The following is a 24,809-nucleotide window of genomic DNA, read 5'->3' as shown; positions in this document are numbered from 1 at the left end:
CTTACTTTCCTGAACTCCAACACACTCATTCTGTGCCAGAAGACAAGAGTTAAAAGGGGATTTTTAAGCACGGAGCAGCAATGTCCTCACCTGTTTCAGTAACAGTGCAGCTTCAGAGCCACTTGAAGCCACCACAGGCCAGCTGACTGCTCACTGCCCATCTTCCCCCACACGGTGCAAACACACATGTTCACATGCTACACAAATCCATTAAGCATAACAGATCATATCAGCACAGAACAGATCTTGTGCAGCCATTAGCTCTGACTCTGTAGAGGTTTCTGACGGATCCACACCACAGACTTTCGCCTTGTTGCAAGAAATGGGGCAGCAATGAGAGTGAACAGGACAGGGCTTGTGCAACCACATGGCACTGGACACATTTCATACAGGTTTATGGGATGTAGGTTCCTGGAAGATCAGAGGCTACAATCTCAAGCACTTGAACTACAGGCTCATTTTTCATGGCTACTCTTGCTAGTGTTGTTCTAAAACGCCATTAACCTAAAGACTCAAGCAAAAGCAACCAAGTCTGACAGAAGACTCTGCTCTACTAACAGGAGATTCATCATAATTCTCCACTCAACACTATATTCCCTGACCACCACTTAATGCTCTCTGCTGGTTAGCCTCTCCACTCTTTTTACTGTTGAGGCCTTTGAAAAAAAACTATTAATCCTGCAAAGTTTTCCAGACTTAACAAAGTCTATCAAAATCAAAGGGAAATAAGTGAAGAAAGCCAGTCTTTGTAAAACAGTACTGAATCTTGGCCACTCTGCAATGCTTGAGCTCAAATAAACCAATCTGAACTTTTTTCCAAGACATTCTTTGACAGTCAGCTTCTCTACCTTCATTTATCCTTCCCTTTATTCAGTTGAATCACCACTGTGATTGAAGTTTATACGGTACATCATCTCTTTCATGAGGTTTCTCACTCCTTACCAAAACGAAGTCTAAAATACAATTAAGAAACCCACAAGGCAATCAACTACTCAAGTGTACCCATACCCTACTTACCATCAGTAACACTTATTCTCCATCAGAGAGTTAAATGTTTTCCCCAAAATGCTATCAACTGCTGATGCACATGCTACCTCTAATTCCACAGAACTGCATACTGTCAGCTGAAGAGGCCAGGTTCACTGGCTCTCCATCTCCAGTGCTTTCCCTCAGGTCAAGTACAGCTATTGCCTCCCCTGGCTCAGCACACTGAAGATGGCATGGTGTGGCCACGAGTTGGTGTTTACATTGGATCAGCAGATTGTCAGCTCCCCAGCTGCCTGCCAGCCACTGCACTCGAGGGCAGAAGCTGCAATAACAGCCCCTCTGCAAGATAATGCACAGTTACAGCAAGTGAAGTGTGTCCCATTAACACTGATCTCTCCAGCTGTATTCAAATCCAGCTATGGAGGAGACATGTCAGAATCACTGCTTTACCAAACTCATTACAGTTCCTACTGCAAAACCACATTTCTCCTCCGAGCCAGCACAGTCATTCCCTGTGATGCACATGCAAACTGAAGGTAAGCAGATCTATTAGACTTTATTAAAAATACTGTCTTGAGATTATTCACAACAGCTGTTTCCTCTTCAAGCTAGTGGAAAACAGATGGCAACATAACAAGAGCTAGATAATTTTAAAAATTAACTCTAAAACATGACACTTGCACAGGATGTCTTCCACTCATGCATCTCCAAATGGGATAGTAAAAATAAATTGATGCCAAATGTCATTTTGCTAGTACAATGTAGCATAATTAACACATCAAGAAGAAGGGCAGAACAAAGAATACTTCAAATTGCACAGAAAAACTGCATGTTGTGTAGAACACAAAGCTGTTGCTGTAGATTACCTACAAAACCACTGAAAACATTGTTTATCTCCTCTCAAACACCTACAAAGCCTGACAGCATCAAGACACCTACAAAACATCAAGACAGTGCAATTACAGGTGTGGAGAACAGGGGTGTATGCTTTTAATAATCATTAGCAACTTCAGCCAAGATTCATACGGGTGGAAAACAGCAAGGAAAATATTTAAAGTCATACTAATTATATCTGTGAACATAATGAGGGGATTTTATTTGTGTCAGTCTGGCTCAACTGCAGCCCATCAACTGCATTTCAAGCATATTCCATCCGCTTAAGAGTAGAATTTAAGAAACTATAAATACACCACTGTAACAGTTTAAACACACATTGAGGGAGACCACGTATTATTGAGCTACCGCATGTTGAAACAATTCCTACCAAAACATCAGCATTTATGGACAGACAGCAATGAATCCTCAATTGGTTATGCTTCTACAGCACCAATTTAGAGCCAAAGGAAACATTTTGGACAAATGAAAGCTATGCTTCTGACCACCTACTTTAGGGAAACAGTTTAGGGTAAGTTTTTTTTTTTCTAATATGCTTAGCACTGAAATGCAGTATGCAACAGACCCCTGAACTACCAGCTCAGGTTTCAGGATCTACTAATGCCTCTCAGTCTCAAATTTAGAACAGTGAAGGAAACAATACTACAACACTTCACCATTTTTCTGGGAAGACTCCTGGAAGTGACTACTCCAGTCTGGTACACATTGAAGAACTGCAAGGTGCAGCTTTTTTTTTCCTGGCAAAAGAATTTATTTATTTTAAAAGCCAACAAAGTAGTCTCTGCCAATCCAGACGACTTTCCAAACCCCAATGCAGATCTGCCAAGAAATACACTCACTTCTATTCTCCTACTCCATTTACGTGCCTGGTACAAGCCCCCACCACCTACTCTGTTAACATTTCTAAAAAACTAGAAAGTAAATAACCAGAGCAGTTAGACACCAGCTTTACAGTGACAGCAAAACTGGTCCAAAAGAAAACTTATGTTTATGTATATCTGTTCATCCCCCTCCAAAAAAAACCTCAAGCATAAAACAAACCACATACATAAATTGTGCCAGATGGTTAGCACATTTAGAAACAGAGATGGTCCCAAAGCCAGCTCTGGATACACTCAACCCTATCATTGACAGCATAACCCAAGCCATAGTCCCTGTGATTCTTCCACCCATCATGTTTATTGCCATAATTTGAAGCCAATGTGCCTCAAAACAGCAACACTTGTGATCAGTAAAGCATATCTACAAACTGAAATACTGTTCTCTATAATAATACATAGCATATATTAATAAAATACACTGCATACAATCATAATGTGCATAATATATACTGCAACTGCTGTATATCTGTAACTGCTATAGATTATATTTTTTTTATATTGTATAGTTATGTGTTATAGAGATATATGAAAACCCTACACAACTTGCAAGCAACTTTTAACTTTGAAACTGTCTCTGTTCAGCTAACATTTAAAAAACCTTATTTTCATTTCTCACTACTTATTCTGCTGGGTTTTGATACAGCTTTATCCAAGATGAAAGAATTTTCTATTCTCTTTCTACAACCATAATCAAATATCACATGTTGCTAATCTTTTACTAGATCATAAATATATCTGAAGTGTCTGGAATAGTGAAACTCTTTGGTGTATTGAAGAGCCAAGCAGTGAAAGAGAACAATTACAGCAAAAAAAGATATTTCCTTCCACGCCATCTTATCTTTCTGACTTCCATTCTAAGGGTAGAAGACTGAGTTTTGCAACTTGACCACCACATTATTCAGCAAATTTGTGATTTCAAGCAAGACAGTGAAGTCTCTGACATATTCTACTCTCTAGCTGTGACTGTATGAATCAACTTCCTCTATTTATGGAAAGTGGGTGCTAAATTAACTCTTGCCTTGGTATTTATCATCTACAAGCTTCATTCTCAAATTCACAGGATATCCTCTGTCCGGCACAGTCTGCCATTCCAAGTAAGTTGTGTAACTCCTGCTGGCATGGCTAACCAAAGTTGACACATGTTCATATTGCAGAGGTAAAAAACCCAAACCAACAAATCCTTACCATCTTGTGAAACACAAAACTCAAGTAAATGACACCCAGACTGCCATTTCTCATTATCAGATCCACACCCAAACCTGTTCAAATGGTACCTCATCCATTAGGTCTCTTCCCTTTGGTAAAGGCAAAGTAGACATAGACACATGTATTGAAAATTTGTCCTGTAGATTAGGAACTGAATTTCCAAATCTTAAACATAAATCCTGCCTCATTTTCTTCAGGAATCAGAAGTCATAAATGCTGCCAGACAGGCTTACATTTAAATGGAAGGAGATGGGGCACATGTACAGTTGATAACTGCAAAATAACCACCTAAAATAAATCTGCCAAGGAATCCAATTACATCATTGAGCTTTAACCACTTACACTGTACTTGCAGGAATGAGAAGGACACCCATTTAACAAGCTTCCTTCCTCTTTAACGAGCTTCCTTCCTCATCCTTTAGTTCCCCACAGATCCCCATTTAAAATGCTTTACAACAACCACCTGTATCATGTCGATTATCTAAAATAAAGTTCCCTCACTTGTTATCATTAAGACCTGCAAATTACCAACAGCTCACACCCAGGGGAAGATGTTTAGTGAATAGATAGTACAGCTCTGTGGTCTTCCCTGAAGGGAGGAAAAAGCCACTTAACCAGATAAGCCCTCCTTTCACCTTCTCTCCACTTCCATCTCCTTGCTGTACCCTTCGGCTCAAAGGAGCACCTAATCTAACTTAGACAGTGCCAGAATCAACATTGCACTTAAAAACTCACATAAAATTCCAGCACTAACAGTAAAGCCATGCTATAAAGAAACATTCAATAACTTACTGAACACATCTCATGGGTGCTCTCTGCTAGTTTGTTTTGGGAGATCCTGTACCACTTTCTCTACATAACAGTTGTGAACTTCCTCCCCCCAACCCTGCAACTGCTGTCTCCTTAATATTTGGTTAACTTGATTGCCTGTCATATCCCTGCTCTTACACAAGCAAGATATCTCTAAACATATGGGAATGCTTGATGTCATGCAGCAAGGAATTACTAAACACACAAAGTGCAGACTTTATGTGCATCTTAAGAGAAGATAAAAATCTCTGAGCAATTTGATTATGCAGAACAAGTCCCAGATGCATTTAATAGTACTCCGGTATGTGAATTTACCATGATATGCATTCAGACTACAATTCAAAATATTTTGCATGAGTTATCATTCCCTTTTCAAGAAAGAAGAAAAAAACCCAAAAAACATTAACAGTGATAACTTCTAACTCTCTTAACCAGGCAGAACTAAAGAGGAAGACAGGGAACCACATGCCTATCTATACAACACTGGTCATTACTCTCCCTTCTGTGGAAGGAGTACTGCTGTTATGAGACACACCACTGTCTTTGAAAGCAGCAGGAAACTCGAATGTAAACAGACCCAACCCTTTCATCTTAAGTACAGGTCTGCAGGGAGAATCACTGGTTGAGTTCATAAGCTAATTTCTACACAATCCTCTGTCTGCTGCAAAGACTCCTTCCACACAGCTCCCACAGAAATAACACAGAGAAGTCTCTAAAAAAATCCTTATGGGGAAGGGGGAAAGAAAAGAGGCAGGAAACAAACGACACTGAACTAATAGGTCTCTTCTGCTGATCAACAGAACACTGCTGACATGATGTAAGGGAAGACTTGACACAGCCTGGAAAGAAGTAAGAGCATGCACCAGAAACTTCACAAAAATCAGACATGGTTTTCAAACCACAGAAAGAGGGAAGAAGAATAAATCACTAAAAAATGTCATAGAATGAGAGCAGGATATTAGTCAAAGTACAGGGATGAATAAAGGCACAAAAACACAGCTGCAAAAGGTTAAAGAGACTTCAAGAGCATTTACTTTCTGTCCATCCCAACAGTCTAATTAGCAACACTGTAACATACTGTAGCAATAGCTACCTAATACCTAGTGCCTCCCACACTTGCCCTTATCCACAAAGAGCTGTGGAAATACCCGCCATCCAATGCAAGTCACAGGGGATGCAAGAATCACAACGGGGGGCTGGCTCCCCTCGCACACAGGATGCATTTTATTGCCTCAGTCACTGTTACAAAACATGCAGACCTATTTTCTGTTATTGCCTCCCCACTTCCTCTTTTCACCCTTTACGATTCACAGCATGGCTATCTCAGGATCAGGAACTGCAGAAGATTCTATGTGATTTAAGGCTGGCCCAGACAAGATCTTACCCAAACACCAGCGGTGCCAGGGTGCTGAGCACAGCCTCTCCCCCAGCCCTCGGGGGTCTGGAGGCCTCGGCTCCAGGCCAGCTGTGACACAGTGCAGCTGTGAAAACTCAGAGCAGGCTGCTGGGGAGGGAGCCCCGGGAGAAAGCGCTGGAGGAGGCCTCACTGGGCACCCTTCCCCACTTCTGGGCTGCATTCCAGCTCAGACAGACCCTTGGCCCTTGGCAGAGCTCTGCAGGTTTGTCTGTGCCCGACCATTAGCCTTACTGACACAGACTCTACTCTGATGACTTAAATTCTGGTGTTACCTTGGACCTACTCACCACTACAGAGTTCTCTGGTGGTCACCAGGCTCTTGGTTGACCCTGACTAACATCATGGACCTTGTTTGGCTACCATATGATTCCCCACCTCACTGGCAAGATCACTGCTCTGCCTGCCTTGCTGTCATGCTCAGCTTCCAGCCTGCCTTTTTTAACCAAGTAATCCACTTTGTGCTCCATGACAAGTGGAATGGGATAGCCTCACATTAAATTAATCTTTTATTCATTCAGTTCTGCTCTAAATATTAATAAAACACACCCTTATACCAGCAGGGCACTGGAGTTCTGTTACTAAGGTCACAATGATCAGTGGAGTATTTAACCATTGTTATTCAGAACAGGATAACACTTGTCAAGGCTAAGCAAAAGGTTATGTTGTAACATAAGTGAACAGCAGCTTTTCAAAAAGGTAAGCAGCTAGAATACAAAATGAAATTTATTACTAAGGCTATAGCAGAGTTATCTACATTGTTTAGACTCCAAGTAGCTAGAACAGAACTTATTTGCACAAAACAATGTTCTACACCAGGACTGAGACCTTGGTAGCGCAGTGCTCAAAATTCCATTACTGTTAGCTTACAGAATGGCAAAAACTGTATTACATCCTGCAGATCAACAGGGAGAGTCTAACAAGCAGGGGAGGATGGGTACACAGGTGAAAGGAAAGAAAAAGCAACAATTTTGTACCAGTTTCTTAATAATAGCTTCCTCTTTAGCTTCTATTCTTCAGACCCAAATGGAGTACTAAAGCTGTTTTCTGCTAAACTCTTCCTACTCCCCTCAACTGTTTCAGCTAAAACAGGCAACACCAACTCAGGAGAAGTCAGCTTGTCCAGCAAATGTCCAGATGTCAAAATTAAGTATTACGCAGCCCTTGGCTTTTGACCTTAAATAACTCCATCAAAATCCCCCAAAATCCCAGAGAATAGAAATCAGTGTCTTCTCTGATCCTTGTGAGAGATACTTGCTCTAGTACTGCATTTCATTTCTCCAATACCGGTTATGCCAGGCAGGACTTTCACTGCAAAAGCGCTATCATGTCAGGAAGGCACAGAAGGCATTTGACTCCAAGTGCAGATTGACAAGAACAGGATCTTGAAAGGAAGGAAGCAAGACTTGGCCAGGCAGAGAAACAGAATCCTGCTTGTCCTCCCCTGTCCCTTCCCCTGGCAGGGCTCTCTCATCGCTCTGGGCAGTGCTTAACCAAAGCCAGTCGATTCCATCTCTGCATATAGCTGGGAGAGGTGCTTGTGGGGCACCTGCACTCAACACCTCAGCAGGGGGAAGGCACATCACGAATGAAGTAAGCAGGAAGAAATAAGATTACCACAATGGAGTAACAATGGCTGGATACATATTCAGGTCCAAGATCCTTGCCATTTCAACAAAATTGCCTTCCAGAAAAACGTAGAATTAGACGGGAATTGGCACCATGATTGATAAATACCATTTTTCTATCCTGTCCCCCACTTAAGAGAGTCGACTCTGCCTGGAAAAAGGCTGGATGATTAAAAATTCCACTGTATGGTACGGAATGTAGCAAAAGAGCTCAACAACAATGCCAGAGCAGGTTTTGAACTAAACATATGGGCAGGAAACCATGTATTCCACTACAAGAACAGAATACAGATGATGGCAATGATAATTATGATAAATTATTAATAATAATAGAATAATTACTCATTACACAAGTATCACCCATCCCATGGGCTGAAAGCAGCATAGCTTTTTTCTTCTAAAAGTAAAGATGTAATCCGGTAATGGTACGAATGTTATGTACACACAAAGAGACTCAAGATTACAATAAACAACCCTCATGATGGTAACCCTCAATTTCAAGTGTTTGACTCTGGAAGCTCAGCGGTGCTTAGCAGACACGGGTAAACAATACAAGCCTTTTAGACACTGCTTCCAGCTGCCAGGAGCAAAAAGAAAGACATATGTCTGATATCATAATGTCAGGGTGAGACAAATATCCAGGCTGTTTTACAGGCAGAACAGCAGCTATGTGTTTCAGTGACTTTCCTAAATCAGGCTGTCTTTCAAATAATTAGCAAAAAACCTCATTTATCATTAAGGCTAATTAGGCAATTAATGAACTTAAAAAATTACACCTGAGGAGACTGTAAAATGAAATAAGTGGGCTAGGTCAAACTTACTGTCTTGTATCCTGAAGGTTTGGGGCTGAACCACCCAATCTGGATTATTACAAGAGTACAAACCAATTTTGTATCACAGTGATTACACTGTCTACAGCTAAGCCATAACTCCTGATATGATTCTGAAGCCTGGGTATAACTAAAGACCTTTCAGAGGCATCACTAATACCATAGATGATGTAAGCAGCATCCTTTTGAGTTAGTTTTAACTTATAAAAGTTTCAACCTCCTTCCCTTTTCCCCCCTGAAAGCTCTCAATCACAGCCCTACAACAGAATTCACATTAGTCCCCATCAACATCCAAGTGCTCCATTCCTCAAAAGAAATACTTTAAACATACTCTTGATATTAAGCTATTTTGTTCCAAAGATTTTACTTGAATGATCGTTGAAAAAAAAAAAATTAAAATCCTGATTAAAGTAAAGCTAACCCACTGGCTCAAAATCATGTTTAGAAGCTTTATATTGTCGTCATCTTCATCCTATGATGGCCTATTTTAGTGCTAATCTCATGTTCCCAAAAGAAAACTATCATTCAACAAACAGAAAGCAATGCAATGCAAAGCAAAAAAAAAAACAAAACAAAAAAAAACAAACCAACCAAAAAAAAGTAGCACACACTGGCTGGGCTATGGCTCATCCTTCCCACACCCTGTTCCCCCGCAGCTGTGAAGGCTCAGTACACCAGCACAGCTGGTTTCAGGTGTACCACAGAGGACAGAGAAGCAACAAACACTTTGCCGGGGGGGGGGGGGGGGCGGGGTCGGGGGAAGGCATGCATCCATGTCCAAAACAATGGCAAAAATATCACATAAATGCACATGACACCTGCACTAGACCAAAGTGTACTGCTTTGCCTCTGTCAAAACCCAACCTACCCCAAGAGAAATATCCCAATTCTATCTCCTGCAGGCTGATACTCCAGAAAATATATACACTGCAAAATATGCTAGCATTTCACCATGACACTGAAGACACCAAATGTTATACCTACAATACAACAAAAGCACTGATAAATCGCCATCACCACCTCCTCCAGAAGTACAAAGGGAACCAAATTCCTGTCTTTAAGGCACAGCTACACGGTCCTGCCTTGTGATTGACTCCATACTCTGAAGGAAATAGGTGGAAGATCCTGTCCACATCTCGTATTGTGCCGTTCTGGAGAGCAACAGGGAATCAGACCTAGCCCCATACCCACTGTTTTCTCACCAAACAAGTAGTGGGTTTCTCAGATCACATTCTGTAGTACTGAGTTAACCCCATGCAAGGCCAGAGGAGTTTTGGCATATCTGCCGCCTGGCACTAATTCACAGACATGTAAAGCTCTTACTTGGTTCTAAGCCCTTCCTGGATAAGATATTCATGCCTGACCCCATTTCATTCTGCCCCTGTGCATGGTCTGTTAAGCAGAGAACTTGCTCCTATGTGTTTCCCAATGCAGCGTGCATGGTCGTGCTGAAGTACAGACCCACCTTACAAGCATCTGGTACTTCTGGCTATAGCTCAGTTGCCAAACATTTAAAAAAAAAAAAAAAAAAAAAAGAAAAGAGTTTGACACAGCACAACTAAACCTGAAAAAAGATTCCACTGGACTAGGAGAAAAATACACCCTAAATTCCAGAGGTTCACTCTGCACAAGAAAGTGAAGCCCATGTTCAAGAGCATGCAGTACAAATTACCTCCAGGACTAGATTACCAGCTCCCATTACCAGAAGCAGGGCACCAGCATACCAAAAATTTGTAGGTGTTATCAGGAAACTTTAATAAAGACAACATTTTCCACCAGACTGTTACAGAGACTGGTTACATTTAATACTGAAGCTGGCTTTAAAAGTAATTCACCTCTTTTTTTTTTTCCATTTTCAAACTCACAACTTTCTGGAATACTGTCACAGAATCGGGTGTCAAAACACACTAATTATCAGCCTGTTAGAGTTTCACTTTTACCGAAATTATTTTGCTCTATTGCAACATTCTACATTCCCCGAGGCACTTTTTATTCCCTGTCAAAAATCACAGAATCACCATTCAAACACAGACAGGCAGGAGTATTGGTCTGAATAAAAATCAGTTTTTTTCCTCCCTCTCAGGCAATTTTGCTTAGTAGGCCCAAAAAATAAGAAGCCATAGGGGAGTAGGGAGAGGCACACTATCTTGAAATCTAGTTCCTCCCAACTCTAACATGCAACACCAATTTCCTGAAGTCCATTGCAGGCACCACCGCACAGAACAGGAGAGGGAACGGGCAGTAACAGTTCTCCTGGCTTTAGACAGAGCTGAATTTATGGCCATTGACCACGACCTCCTTTCTAAGCCATCATCATCTCTGAAGCACTACTCACCTAAGCTTATTCTGCATCAAGTACCTGGAGCTCCTGCCTCCAAGTATTGTACACTCTTAGTGGGTACTCTGGTGTTCACAGTGGTCAAGCAGAGTCATCCAAGAGCTGCTGGCCCTCAGCATGTAGCAAAATTTATTATGTGGAACAACCTACAAATATTTACAGACAAATATTTACAGGAGTAAGAGTAGTGCTGGTCAACTCCTACCTTACACTCAGGGCAAGAAATGTTAATAGTGCACAAATGTGGTTCTTCCGGTATCTTAGCAATTTGAAATTTGAATATTATGCAACATCAGCCAAAGTCTTTAACATCAAATATCTACACTATAAATGTCACTACAAGTTTATAAAGAGGAACAGGCCTCAGAACATTTGCAGAAATAGCTGATGGGTCCTTTCTGCTTATCTACCAGGGAACACTTTACATAAAACTCAGAACTTGAACACTATGTTCTTGGAGGGAAAATGCAACTTACCATTTCAGGAACTGAACTAATAGGTTAATGAACCAGTGCTGCAGGGATACGTGGTCTGAAGGAAGTCTCTTAGGACCAGACTTGGTCTAGGCTGCTGAGAATTTGCATAGATCAAGACGAGGACCTTACTGACAGTTTCAGCAGGGCACAAAATTTACAGGAGCACAGCTCCTCTGACTTGAGCAGAGCAGGTGCAAGTTTTCTAGGACCTCTACTGCATCCCTGAAACAGGGCAAAATACAGTCTAATAGCAACAATAATCACCTACAGACCAAAATGGCTTTTGGGTTTACCAAATTCTCAGCCACACTGAGCAGTACAGTTACTTTTATATAAGTGCAGAAGACACGAGAACTTTAAAAAACGTTCTGTACCCACATAAACTGCTGAAAGACACACAACTGCTGGAGTTTCACAATTCTGTCACTATTTTTGCATACCTTGTGGGAAACAAGTAGCACTTCCCTCAGCTCCTTATAATATGTAGAATAAACATAATGCACAACTACCTCCATGTACCACCTATTTCATGTAATCAGTTATACATCTGCTGTTAGGGACATTTGGAAAAAAAAATCAAAGGAAAACAAGAAACTGTACTGATCAGATTTGTAGAGGAGTGACAGGTCTCAGTGCTAGCACTCCTTGCTTAGCTCTGCTAAAATGTATTAGAAGCAGCTAAAAATAAGATAAATATTTCCCCAATATTAAGTTCTCCATGAGAGCAAATCCTGCCATTTCAGAGATATTCCACAAGTTAAAAATGAAAGGGAAAACAGCAAGTGCATTTATAAAGAAAAAAAAAATGCTTCCAATGCAAATCTCATTTTAAGAGCAGATATTTTGTGAAGAAGTTTTTCAACATATATTGTACCACTACAGAGTTTTCATGACTACAGACAGAACAAAGAACAAAAGCTGCAATCTCAGAAACAGCACTGACAGCTGGCAAGTGGCAACAACAGAAGAGCCGACCACTGGACTGTGAAGAACTTCCATTTCTTCTGGAAAACTTGGGGCAGCCACTCAGATACATAAAGTATGCATAAAAGCACAGTCTTTTTCAGGAAGAACAGAACAACTACTTGCAAAAAATGAGAGCAACTCTGTTAGACAATTTCATCTTCTCTCTTTTTTACTGACTATGAATTATCTGCAACAGTTCAATTCCAAACAGTAAACCTAACTTAAACACAGCTGTTTTGGAGAGGATGGACTGGTTTTGATTTTGTTTTAGACACAAATCTCAAATTGTGCCACACTGTCAGAACTCAATTTTCGAAGGTTGTGTTCACGTGTTCTACAGCAGTCACCAGAATCTAAAAGCAACTGTAGGATGTCACACCCTGTGTCTCCTGCAAAATAGATCTAATTTTCCATTACAAACTGGTGATTGTTCCTGGGCAGGGAGAGGGAGGGAGGGAGGGAGGGACAGAGAGACTAAGAAAGGCAGCTTTTGTACTGCCTACCAGATTTTTCTTCTATTTCTACCATCCTTCTTCCTACAATTCTACAAGCTGAATGACAGCCAGATAAATCAACAGAACTATTTTTCACTGAAATGTGACAACAAAGCATCTGAAAAGTTTCATAATACACTTTAATTTCACTGTTCAATTACACTGTTAAACACAAGCACATATAACTACCTTTAAGAACTCACTAACTGCTTTAAAATGCACATCTTAGAAGATGCTAAGAGAAATAGCTTTCAGAATGTTGCACTGTAGTACTCAATGAAACAGGAAATGAGGAACAAAGAAAGGAATTTCATAGATTCCAGATGTACTCTAACACCAGCTGGGAAATACAAGCAAGAATCAACTACAGCCTTGTAAAAAGCTACCACTAACTGGTTTTTTCTAGAGTTCTTGAACAAAAGTAAGTAGCTGTAAACAATTTGTAAACAGAAATATTTTTAGAAGAAATTAGAAACAGCAATAAAAATAAACTTCTTCCCCTCCCTCCTATTTTTAAGTTTAAAACTCAGCTACCAGTTCATGTGGTTTTTTGAATTGCTTTATTTAAACATAAGAAATCTGTATAAAGAGCACAACACAACTGTTCAAGTTGCCCATTTTCCAATACTTGGAATATTAAAGCTGAATGAAACTCAAAAGCAAATAACATTAAAAAAAACCAGTAAAGTTGATTTATAATACATGCCTTCCATGCAATTGGAATTGAATAGAATTTAAATTTGCAAATAATATAAATATAATAATATAAATATAATATAAAACAAGTTCTCAGTCACGTAAAAACTTTATTCCTACATCTGTAAGTTAAAAAAAAAAAATCCAAAAACATTCCAGGTTAAAAATCCTGGAAATAAAACCCCTTCACACATTCAAATACCCTTCTTCTCCCTGTGTAACACATCTCCAATGTTTCATCTTCCTTTTTTTTGAAACAAAAACTCAGGCCTCCCAATGCAAACTTCTTCTAAATGGATTTTCAAATCTCTTAGTAACAAGTGTAGAGACAAACAGACAAGCATATTTCCTCCTAAAGTCACTGTAACATATGAAAAGAAAGCTTAAGCATGCATCTTATGGAACACAGGTCTGTGTGTCCCCCTCCTCCCCTCATCACAGAAATAGGTGCTCTTCCCAGCTTCAAGACTTTTCCCTCATTTGTTGCACATGGAAGAATTGAGACACTTCATCTCATGTTCGTCCACCTACTAGCAGCTTATAAAAGTACATTAATATTTATGCAAATTAAACATTGCATCCAATGCCACCTGTTCAAACCTACCAGTCATTCTCAAATAAGTGAAACCCTCTTACCATCAGATCACACTAATCCATTTCAGTCAATGGCGATGCAGTCACAGCTACACACCCCAGCAGACAGGGAACAGCAAGATTCAATCGTTGGGCTAATGAAGGGACCTTCATTTTGCCCCAGTGCTCCCTGAGAGGTAATAACAGGCAAATGCACAAGTCTCTAGTCAAGTAGAAAAAAAATGATATTTCAGAGGTCTGGAATGAAAACTGAACAGCAGAAACATTAATCAGCCTCAGAAGTCAGGCAAGTCAGACCAGGCTGTAAGTCCTCAACATTTGTGTTCTCTCCTCAACAGACTTCAAAAATACAGATACACTACGCTTTTTCCCTTTCAGGCAGAAGGGGGAAAGAAAAAAAAACAAACCTCAAAGACCTCAAACTTTCCACTGAATATTTAAGTGTTTTACAGTTGGCAGTGATCCACTAAAATCTGTGAAAGGAAAACAGGGGGAAAGTATTCCAGTTCTTCATAATTTTGAAGCTTCACATCTCATTTCACAAAACTTTCACCCAGAAAGTCTTCTACTGGAGGAAAACAACATGCAAAGTTTCAGGGAAGTTCCTTTTCCCTTGGTAGAGGTTAGGATGGGAGAGGAAGGAAGTTAGATTTGTTTTGTTTTTACTCCAAAACAAAGCTTTTATTTGGATCCTTTTATTTGGATCAGTCACCAGTCCACTATGCTGAAGAAATCAGACACTGCTAAAGAACAGACACCTCATAAGGTTTAGTAAATGTCAGTAAAATCAGAAGGTTAGAATGAGCAAGACCACAATCAGCTTTTCAGTTTAATAAAACACAACCTGTTACTAACTCCAAGCTTGAGCTTTTCTTTGGTGTAACCACAAAATATATAAACCTCTGGAACTAGAAAGTTTAAAAGCACAGCATTAAGACTTACTAATGCATGTTTTGACTACTAATACAAGCCTTAGGTGACTTGCTCCCCAGAAGCATTAATAGTCCACTGGTACACACATACTAATTTTTCTTTGACATATTTGGCTGAACATTTGTTGGTCTGATCAGTATGTGCAATATCAATATATGCAACTGATATTTACATCTTTTACTGTATGCAGCAAAGTCTACAAGCCTCTGATTTTACTGTAGGCTTCTTGCTTTCACAAGGGCTAGCTGTAAGATTTATTCTCCAAACACATCCCTTTGCAAAGTGAATTGTAACAACATGAGAGGTATTAAGTACTCCTCAACCCAAAGTGGATTTTGCCTCATTCTTTCTCCTCCACAAAAAAAAATTGCTACATGAGATACTCAAAGACTTAATTCAACTCTCACAGAAGTGCAATTACTGGCTTTAACAGAATTATTCATAATTTACACTCCTGTAATGGAGATGAGTCAGTGAGAAAGGATAGAGGGAATTTTAACCCGACGAATACTATCAAAGGTATTTTTGATGAGGTTTTTAAATTTATTTTCTAATCTCAGTGCAGGCAACACTCTCCAGTGTTTACATGAGAAGGTCTTCCTTAAATGGGAGCATCAGTGCAACAAATGACTTCATATGATAACAGTGTTTGACAACATAACTGCATAAGCAGAAATCGTGCTTTGATGCAAAGAAAGGGGAGGGGGAGTTCTGTTTAACCATAAATATGACAACCAACATTAGGTGCCTCAGCTTTAAAAGACAAGTGTGTGATGGAGAAATGGGGAAGCATGTGTGACTATTAATTAATACCAACTAAAACACCTAAGCCTTTATAAACAGCTAAGGCTCCTGAACTGAGTGTGAGATTCAAGTAGTTCCCAAGCAGAAGGTCAGAGACATAGATACATCAGTTTGTCAGATAATCCTCTTGCCGTCCTCACTGGAGTTTTAACATTTGTTCTCCAGAGCAGCTGCCCAAGCTGGTGTGTATTGGCAGCTAACAAATACAGCACCAACAAGAAAACCTATAGTAAGGAAAGGGAGTGGACTGAAGAGCATAGAAAGAGTCAGGCAGTGTCATGACGCTGCCAGTACACAGACAAAAGCAAGGGATGCACCTGCTGTCCCCCTCCAATTTCATTTCCCACAAATGCACACTCCCAGTCAAACTCTTGGATACTTGTCCAGAGACAGCTCTGACATCCACTGGAGTGCACAGATTCAGCTCACTAAAATGGAAGAAAACTAAATCTGAAAAGAAAATTAGATTGCATTCTTTGGTTCTGCTTTGCAAATTGAACTGGATTTTCTTTTCTGCAAGCAGAGGAGCATCAGTCAACAGCAGGTGTGCCAAGAGCATTTCATGGCTGGGAGCAAGATGAGTAGGGAAGGGGAAAGACAAGACCTGCCTTCTCAGCAGCATCAAGCTACTAATTTGTGTTAGCATATCATGATTTCATGCTTTGGACTGCAGCTATTGAACAGAATTGAAGCAATATGCAAAACACAAAGAACAGGATCAGGCAGAACAGACATATAAAAAACAGAGCAAGAGAAGCTAATGCTGGCATCTAACTAACCCAGCAATTTCAGAACTAAAAATTTAGTTTTAACCAATGATAGTGAAATAGTAAAAAAAAAAACCAACAAAACCACCAAAAAACATCAATCAGTTCGAAGGGTTACTCAAGGCAATGAAGTTTTCAAAAGCATTTTCTGGAAAACTCCAAAGCTAAGACATCCAGCAGTTATGTGTCCTTATGTAAGAGCATTTGGTACTCCGACCACCAGACAATCACTTCCATGAAGAGACAAGAAAATACCTACTTCTCATGAGAGAGATTAAATAACAGTTTTTTCAAATGTACCAATTCCAGAAGAAGACCAAAAAAACTAACAAGTTTGCTTACTGGCATCAGAGGCCCTGAGCAGATCTGTTTAACAGTTTCACTCCTGTGAATTTACCTCTACACATTCTGAAAACCAAAACACATTGGCTTCCCCTCATATATGAATCCTTCTCTACTTAAAAAAAAGTAAGGATATGGATGGAAGGCTATGGAATTTGACGTCAGGCTGGCAGCCCCAAACACAAGCATCTTCTATTTATTCAAAACTACATTCACTGAAGCATTTTCCACTGCTACCTCTGTTTCCTTCTCTCACTTGCAGAAAATATGGTCTCCATTTTTGCTCCAGTCACGGCTGTTCCTGACAGTCCACAAACAGCCACGGCACCCTGCCTCTAGAAATAGCACTGGTCCCAGACCTTTTCCATTCAGCACACTGAACACAAGCTGGTCAGAACACAACCCAAATTTAGCAATTTCAAATACTGAACCAGCAGAGCTAAATCTGCATGATCCATTCTGCACCTTCCATAGCCTGTGAGACTCAAGCCTTAATTAGCATTGCTACAGTCAGTCAATAAGAACATTAAGCTGCCACTTTATTTTACCTATGCATCATCAGTTTAAACTGTACTTGTTAATGTTTTAATGTGAAGAAAAGATCTTGAGAAGTCTTTAATATATTCAGGGCGAGATGCAAATAGCTTTTCTTCTTTTCTTTACGTCTTGGTCCTCTAACGTAGAAACACAGGAAAAAAACATTGTTATCTTTATAAGAAACATTTTACACTTCCTAAATGATATTTTTTTCTTTTTTTCACAAATATACATATATATATATAGAGAGAGAGAGAGAGAGAGAGAGAAAGGTACCTGGGAAAAATTATCTCATTCTAAAAATATCTATTCAGCAACCTTTTGCCCCATTTAAATGGGAATAAATCCTTTTACAGTATTATGCAATGAACATATTTAGTCGTAATTACTTCTACAAGTAACCACTTAAGGCACTAAATCCCAGCAGACAATATTAAAAGGGACATCTTCTCAAGATAAAATGGATTTCCCTGAACAACCTTAGTATTATTAGACTTAAGGTAGACCTTACATTTGTCAGGGACAAGATAAGTTTCTTCTTAGCCTTGGAAATGCAGAGACATCTCTCAAGAATTTACTCTGTACCAAGTTTAATGGTGGAAGCCTGTAAACCTTCTCTTGGCAACTGAGCTGCTTAAACACCAGTAAAGTAGCACTTAACTAAATACTCTGCCTGACTTCACCCAAGACTCTTAGTTTCAAAAAGTTTAACTGCTTTCACAGTGTCTTAAACTACATTGCTCTACATGAATAGTAAAGAAGGCACACCAAGAATTAGAGGCAAAGAGATGGCACATCTACAGACCAACCATCCTCATTTTGTCAACTGGACATAAACAAGGTCTTACAGCTCCTAGAAAATGGGGTGAATTTAGAACGGGGTAAGCTGTGTGCAAAGCGCCAACCTACATCAGGTAGTAGGCAACTTTCATCACAAATATTTCACTGCTTCATGATTCTGATCCCACTTAATGCTACGGATAGCTTATGCTGCTGGAATACCCACAACACCTTGTAACCACAAAACAACCCTTTCCAAAGATGATAAAAGAAAGTTTTAGAAATTCATGAATGTCTTAAATTGCAACAAGCCCTCACAGTGCACAAGTGGATTGTTACTACCTGTCAGGTCAACAGAATGATGAGCAAAATGTTCTCCTCATTATATTACAGCCCCAGTAAACTCTCAGTGTGCAATATCCTCCTGTCCCAATTATTACTCTCAAACTATCAGATAGAGCTGTAACAAGGACTACTACTGCTAGAAAAAATATTATTTTGGAGCAGAGCCTAATGCCCCTAAGTAGAACAGTACTAGATTTCAGGGACATGAAAAGCTTATTAAAGTGAAAATTTACAAATGAGCTGTTGCTTTAGATTTTTCAAGTATAAACAATTTCACAAAGTAAAATCTGGCAGCAGGTTCTCTGCGAGCCAGTATACAGCTTTCAACAGCAGAAACCCTGAACATGAGCTTTTATTTTTTCAACTGAAAGTTTAATAGTTGATGCCATTTAAGGAGAAAAAAAGTAGCAATTAAGTACAGCATATTTATTAAATATTAATGGTACAACAAAAGTCATGTTGTCAAGCAGAAGGACACTCTTTGTAGTTTTTCCAGCCAATCATCAGCCATAGAGCCTTATGTTGTTTCCTTTCAGGTTCTGAAACACTGACTCATGGAAATATCAGCACTGCACACTTCCTCAAAGTGGTAATCTTATAGGAAGTGTTTGTTTAGTCTTACATGACACATTGTTTTGTTTATGTATAAGGGATTCCGGTAAAAATAATTTTCAATTAAGGAAAAAAAAAAAAAGACATACGCACAACAGTTTCAGTTATGGAAAGCCAAAATAAATCAATTTCAACTAGACATCTGAACAGCACATTCATTAACACAAGTACTACTTTTTTTTTTTTTCTACTGTACATTACTTCTTTGCAACATGAGCAGAAGTTGCCAGGCATTAAGTTCTTTCAATTCAACTAACCACAAAAGAAACTGGACAAGAGGCAGCACAGTAACAACTCCTCTTAACACTGGTACCCACATTGACAGAGTTCACATTGCTGCTCCACAACTTCATCACAACAAGACATCTTAAGGAGGTGCCACACCATTGTCAGTTCAACTGAGTGAGGCAAACACACAGCTTCCTACAAAGCTCAACTGTTTCAGAACTTCAATATTTTCAAAAAAAGAGACAGATGGCTCAAGCTAAATCTAAGCATGACTAGAAACAACACTCCTCAAAACATGGAAGCATTTAGGAGATCCAGGATGTAATTACCCACTTAGCTAAATACGGCTGATTCCATGCAGCCCATCAGTCCCAAAAGAACAAGTTATATGAGCAGAAGAAAATGCCTTCATTTACCTGCAGCTTCTTGGAAATACAGGACAAGCCAGCCACAGCAGTACATTACATTAGGGCATTCAAACATCTAGGTTACAGATGTTTTGCACAGCCAGAAGCCTCCCAACTGCATCAGCCTCCCCACTAAAAGAAGCATGCCAACATAGGTGTCCACTCTGCACTGATTCCTCAATGCAGCAGTTCTACATTTCATCCAATTTATACTAAGGCATACCTGTATATCAGTGTCCCTATTCATGATTTGCCAGCAGAGGTGCTACAGAGAAGGAAACATCTTACCAGATCAAGCACAAAGTATTTGAAAGTCAGAGATCAGTCAAGCTTGGCCATGAAACAAGCTCCCAAAGAACCGAACTGATCATTTCTACAGCATGATAAATCAAAGCAAATTGACATGGGAAATGACTTATCTTTTTGCCCTCAAATAACTTGTCTCTTAATCCATTAAAAGATTCAAAGCCTCCTATCACTAGAGAAAAGAGAAACTTCATTCCATGAATGGGAACTGCTAAAAGACAAATGTACTCTTGGCAATAGCTGAAAAAAGTAGTGTCCCTCCAACGTTCCCCATCTTTTCAGTGGCGCCCAGCAACAGGATGAGGAGCAACGGCCATAAATAGAAACACACTAAGTTCCACCTCAACATGAGGAAGAACTTCTTTACACTGAGGGTGAGAGAGCACTGGAACAGGTTGCCCAGAGAAGTCATGAAGTCTCCCTCTCTGGAGACATTTCTGTATAACCCATGCTAGGAGACCCTGCCTTGGCAGGGGGTTGCAGTAGATGATGTCCAGAGGTCCCTTCCAACCCTAACAGCTCTGAGTCTGACCTCCCTTCAGATCCAGTCACAGGACTTTTTGCAGGGAGCCTACAGGCTCCCACATACAAATTCTAGAAGATCAGGATTGCTTTACGAGGCCGGTCTGATTAGAAAAACTCCCCCAACCCATCAAAGCAATCCTGCCACTTCCTATTTTTCTGCCAAATTTCCCAAGAGACAGTCAGCTACAGAAAGGAGTGTGACTTCTGAACACGAGCGGCAGAAAGCCGCGCTGCCGCCACGGCGCGCGTCCCTTGGCCACGGGCAGACGGAAGCGCTCGGCTCCGCCCCCTGCCGGGCTGCGGCGGAACAGCGGCGCAGCGCCGGGCATTGTCCTCAACATCCTCCGGGAAACACCTTCCGCTCTCACGGCACCACAGAAGCACCGCTGCGCCCGGGATGCGCCCGGCTTTTCCTGCTCGCTATCCAGGCTAAAAACCAGCGGGGATCCTTGCTGCAGCTCTACAGTAATCAAGTGCTTAGCTCTGATGGGGGCTCCCTTCCGCTTACTGAAGTCAGCAGCAGGATTAACTTTAGTCCGCGACATAATGAGATTAATCTCAAGACTTTCGCTGCTGTTATTATCTTAGACCTCTTCTACAATTAAAAAAAAAAATCCCACACCCTCGTGACTTTAATCACTTAGGTATAACAACATCACTGTTTTCTTCTCAAAAAAACCCCAACCTTAGCCACGACTCATCATCAGAAACGTGAGATGTGTTCTTACCCCTTTTACTAAAAATCACCAGATAGGAACAATTTGCAATAGCATCACTCACATGGTGTCCGGATTTCTCCCTTGCGAAGACCTTTTTTATTTTCCCCTCCCCTCTTTGAAAAGAGACAGAGAACAAGCCTCCGACCACACTCTATAGTCTCACTGAATCTATTTTCTGTATGTTTACAAGGACATAAAATGAACACATAATTTTTAGTCTATATGATAAAATTTTAACTCTTAAAAACTGCTATTACTAAACTATCTGCTGACAATTAACTAGCATCCTAGCAATGGTCTCTTTGAAATGCTAACGCCACTATCCAATAATGAGATTTTTTATGTAATGTCACGTTTCAGTTTTATCTAACGCGGCAATTGGTGGCTGCAAATTTGCTTCCGAACGCAGGAAAACGCAAAGGGAGATTTTACAAGAGCTTTATTAGGAAGCCACACGTCCTCGGTACCCACCGCTGTGAGCCTGGCACTGAACGTCGCCACTTCCCCTGCAACTCGCAGCCTCCGCGCCCCATCCCGGGGAGGAGAACTGCTCCCTCGGCATGTGGGACTGATTCTCTTACGGAAACGAGGGATTTCCCTCCCAGCCGGCACACTCAGAACTCGACCAGGGAGAGTTTAATCCACTCGCTGACATCTGTCGCTTACTTTCTAATAATGTGGTTTGGAACTCGCTCAACAGCAAGAAGAAGAGCGAGTCTCCAAAAGCGCGAGTCGGAGGAAGCCATGAGGAAGCGGCAGCAGCCCCTGCCTGTCCCCCTTGCCGAGGGAAGGGGCTGAGACAGCGGCTCCTGCACACAGCCACTTTTGGGCCGGTTTCGCACCAGCTTTGCCAGTGACACATAGTGCTGAGACTCGGTGACCGCCTTCAAACTTCTAGAGCGTAGCGTAGCAACAGAAATGAAAGAGAAAAAAAAAAACAACCACCCCCCCCCCCAAAAAAAAAAAAAAAAAAAAAAAACAACCCAAAAAAAAAAACAACACACCACAACAAAACCCGCGAAATCCGCCGAATATCCTCGAATATCCTGCGCTGCCCGGACTCCAGCCGGCGCCGCTCGCCAGCCGGCCGCACCGCGCTGTCCGCCCGTCCCCGCGGCACCGGGCGCCTGCCAGGCACCGACCGCCCGCCCCGCACGGCCCCGCGGAGCTCCCCCGGGCCGCGGGCACCGCCCGCCCCGCCGCCCCCAGCGCTCCCCCGGCGGGATGCGGAGCGCAGCACGAAGGGGCGCTCGGCGCCTCGCCGCGCTCCGCTCCAGCGGGGGCTCCCTGCCCGCTGCCCCGCGCCCTCACCGATTTTAATCCTGACGCTCTGGAAGACCCGCAGCCCCTCTTCCTCCACCGCCATGGTGGTGGTGCCGCCGCCGCTGCGCCTGACACTCAGCAGTGCTGGAGCCCCGCCGCCGCGGAAGCTCGGGGACAGAGCAGGATGAGGGAAGGGAGATGCTCCGCCAGACGGGAAGGAGTAGAGGGCGGCCGGACGGCTCGGGACGCGCCGCGACCGGGCTGGAGCGAGCGAGGGACGGAGCGGCCGCGCAGCCCAGCGGAGCGCAGTACCCGCGTCTCCCCCCGCGGGCCGGCAGCGCCCGCCCCGCCGCCGCCCCCTCATTGGCCGGCGGGGCGGCGGCCGCGGCGCTCATTGGCCCGGTGCCCGCCGGGGGCGGGGGAGCGCGCGGGGGGAGCGCGGAGCGCGGCAACAGCTGGAGCGCCGCTCCCCCGCGGCCCGGCCCCGCCGCCGCTGCCGCCCCGCCGGGACCCCCAGCGGGCAGCGCGGGGAGGGTGAGGGCTGACTAACTCTGTGGCCCCTCTCCAGTGCCGGCCCGGACCAGCCGCCGGGAGCAGCCGTTGGCGTCATGGCGAGAGAGAGGGAGGGAGGGATGTGCAAGTCCTCTTTTCTCACACAGCCATAAAGAGAGGGCACTAGCGATGCCCCAGGTTGAAATCCATTCATTAGTGAGGAAAAGAAGTCCCGTATTAAATAAACAAACCCGTTTGGGCGCTGGGAGCAGGCCAGTCTGTCTCCTGGTTCCATTTGATCAGCGGCAAAGCTGGCTCTACCTGATTGCACGGGGAGAGCAGGGAATTCAGATTTCAGACTTGCATGATTACACATTAAACAGCAAGAAATAATACCTGTGTCAGTGTTCAGTGCCAAACTTTGGTTCTTGTAAAGTCAGTAATTGAAATACAGCTTCCCTAAAGGTCTGGCAAAAGCAGAGCATGAAGTTCAGTGGAGGTCTACAGATTACATTATTTCAAAAACTAAAAAATCAAATTACCTTTGGTGCAGTCACAATCCTCCCTAAAGGGGCTTGGAACATCCCTATGCAGAGCAGCCCAGTGACGTCACACTCCAGCAAGTCTGAGAAGTACCACAAAATGCTCTTTCTCAAGCCTGCAAACAAAAAAATAATAAAAATAAGTACTTTCCCATTCTAGCTCTAATTTCAGGAGTGAGAGAAAGGCATACACACTGAGGACAATCTGAACATGCATTACGAAGGAAGCTAGTAATGAAGGACAGCACGAAATCAGAAGGCAAGTCAGTCCCACACAGTATGAAGTCTGTACCAAAGAAATTGCGCATGCAAGCTCGATGAATACAGTTGAGCAGTCCATAATTGCTTGAATCATGGAAGACACAACACATAATAAATGCCATTTATTACAAAAAAAAAAAAAAGGTAAAAGATGAGCTATTGAAATATGGAAGAGCAAATGAAAAGTTGGGAAGGAGCTACAATAGCAGAGGAAGTCAGCTTGTAGGAAAGCCTGAGGCATCCGAGTTTCCCACACAGGTATGGGCCTAACTGAAGGAAACTGGCAAGCTCACAGCCAAAAAAGGAAGCAGTGAGTTATCTTAAGGAGCTGCCTGACTTACTGTGTCTTCCTTGTCTGCATAGCCAAGTGACATACGTAATTTGATAAAAATAATTTTATAGCACAGGACTCTAAAGAGATTTTATAAAGTACAGGCTTCCATTTACCAACATCCATTCTGTAATTCCTTCTTCCTCGCTGTAATATGCCCAATGTCCTCTGTAACCTCATTACACCCATTCCACCATGTGCCATTTTTAATTCCATAATGCTCCCAGCTCACTGAAACACTTCAGCTCCTCTGCCTGCTGGTCCTTTGCATCCCCCAAGATACCTTCAGTGATCCCTGCCCTAATAACCTTTAGCATTTTCTGCACCATAACCCAAATTTCTCCTGTCTCAATACCTCTGATTCCCCTGTTTTTGTCTCACCTTCCAGCTGAACAAGAGGC

General features: G+C 42.0%; 1 protein-coding gene across 2 annotated transcripts in view; it reads right to left on the bottom strand.

The window, feature by feature from the left end:
• RASA3 (RAS p21 protein activator 3) overlaps positions 1-23,038 on the bottom strand; it is a 131,365-nt gene extending 108,327 nt beyond the window's left edge. For both annotated transcript variants that reach the window (XM_082277551.1, XM_082277552.1), the window contains exon 1: positions 22,831-23,038. In XM_082277551.1, coding sequence (XP_082133677.1) covers positions 22,831-22,885 — 55 coding nt within the window. In that variant the 5' untranslated portion in view covers positions 22,886-23,038. The remainder of the gene's footprint in view (positions 1-22,830) is intronic.
• Positions 23,039-24,809: the final 1,771 nt, after the last annotated feature.

This window comes from Coloeus monedula, assembly GCF_965178545.1.
Source record: "Coloeus monedula genome assembly, chromosome: 3".
NCBI lineage: Eukaryota > Metazoa > Chordata > Aves > Passeriformes > Corvidae > Coloeus > Coloeus monedula.
Note: the sequence above shows the minus strand (reverse complement) of the source record. Positions and strands in the feature narration are given on the sequence as shown.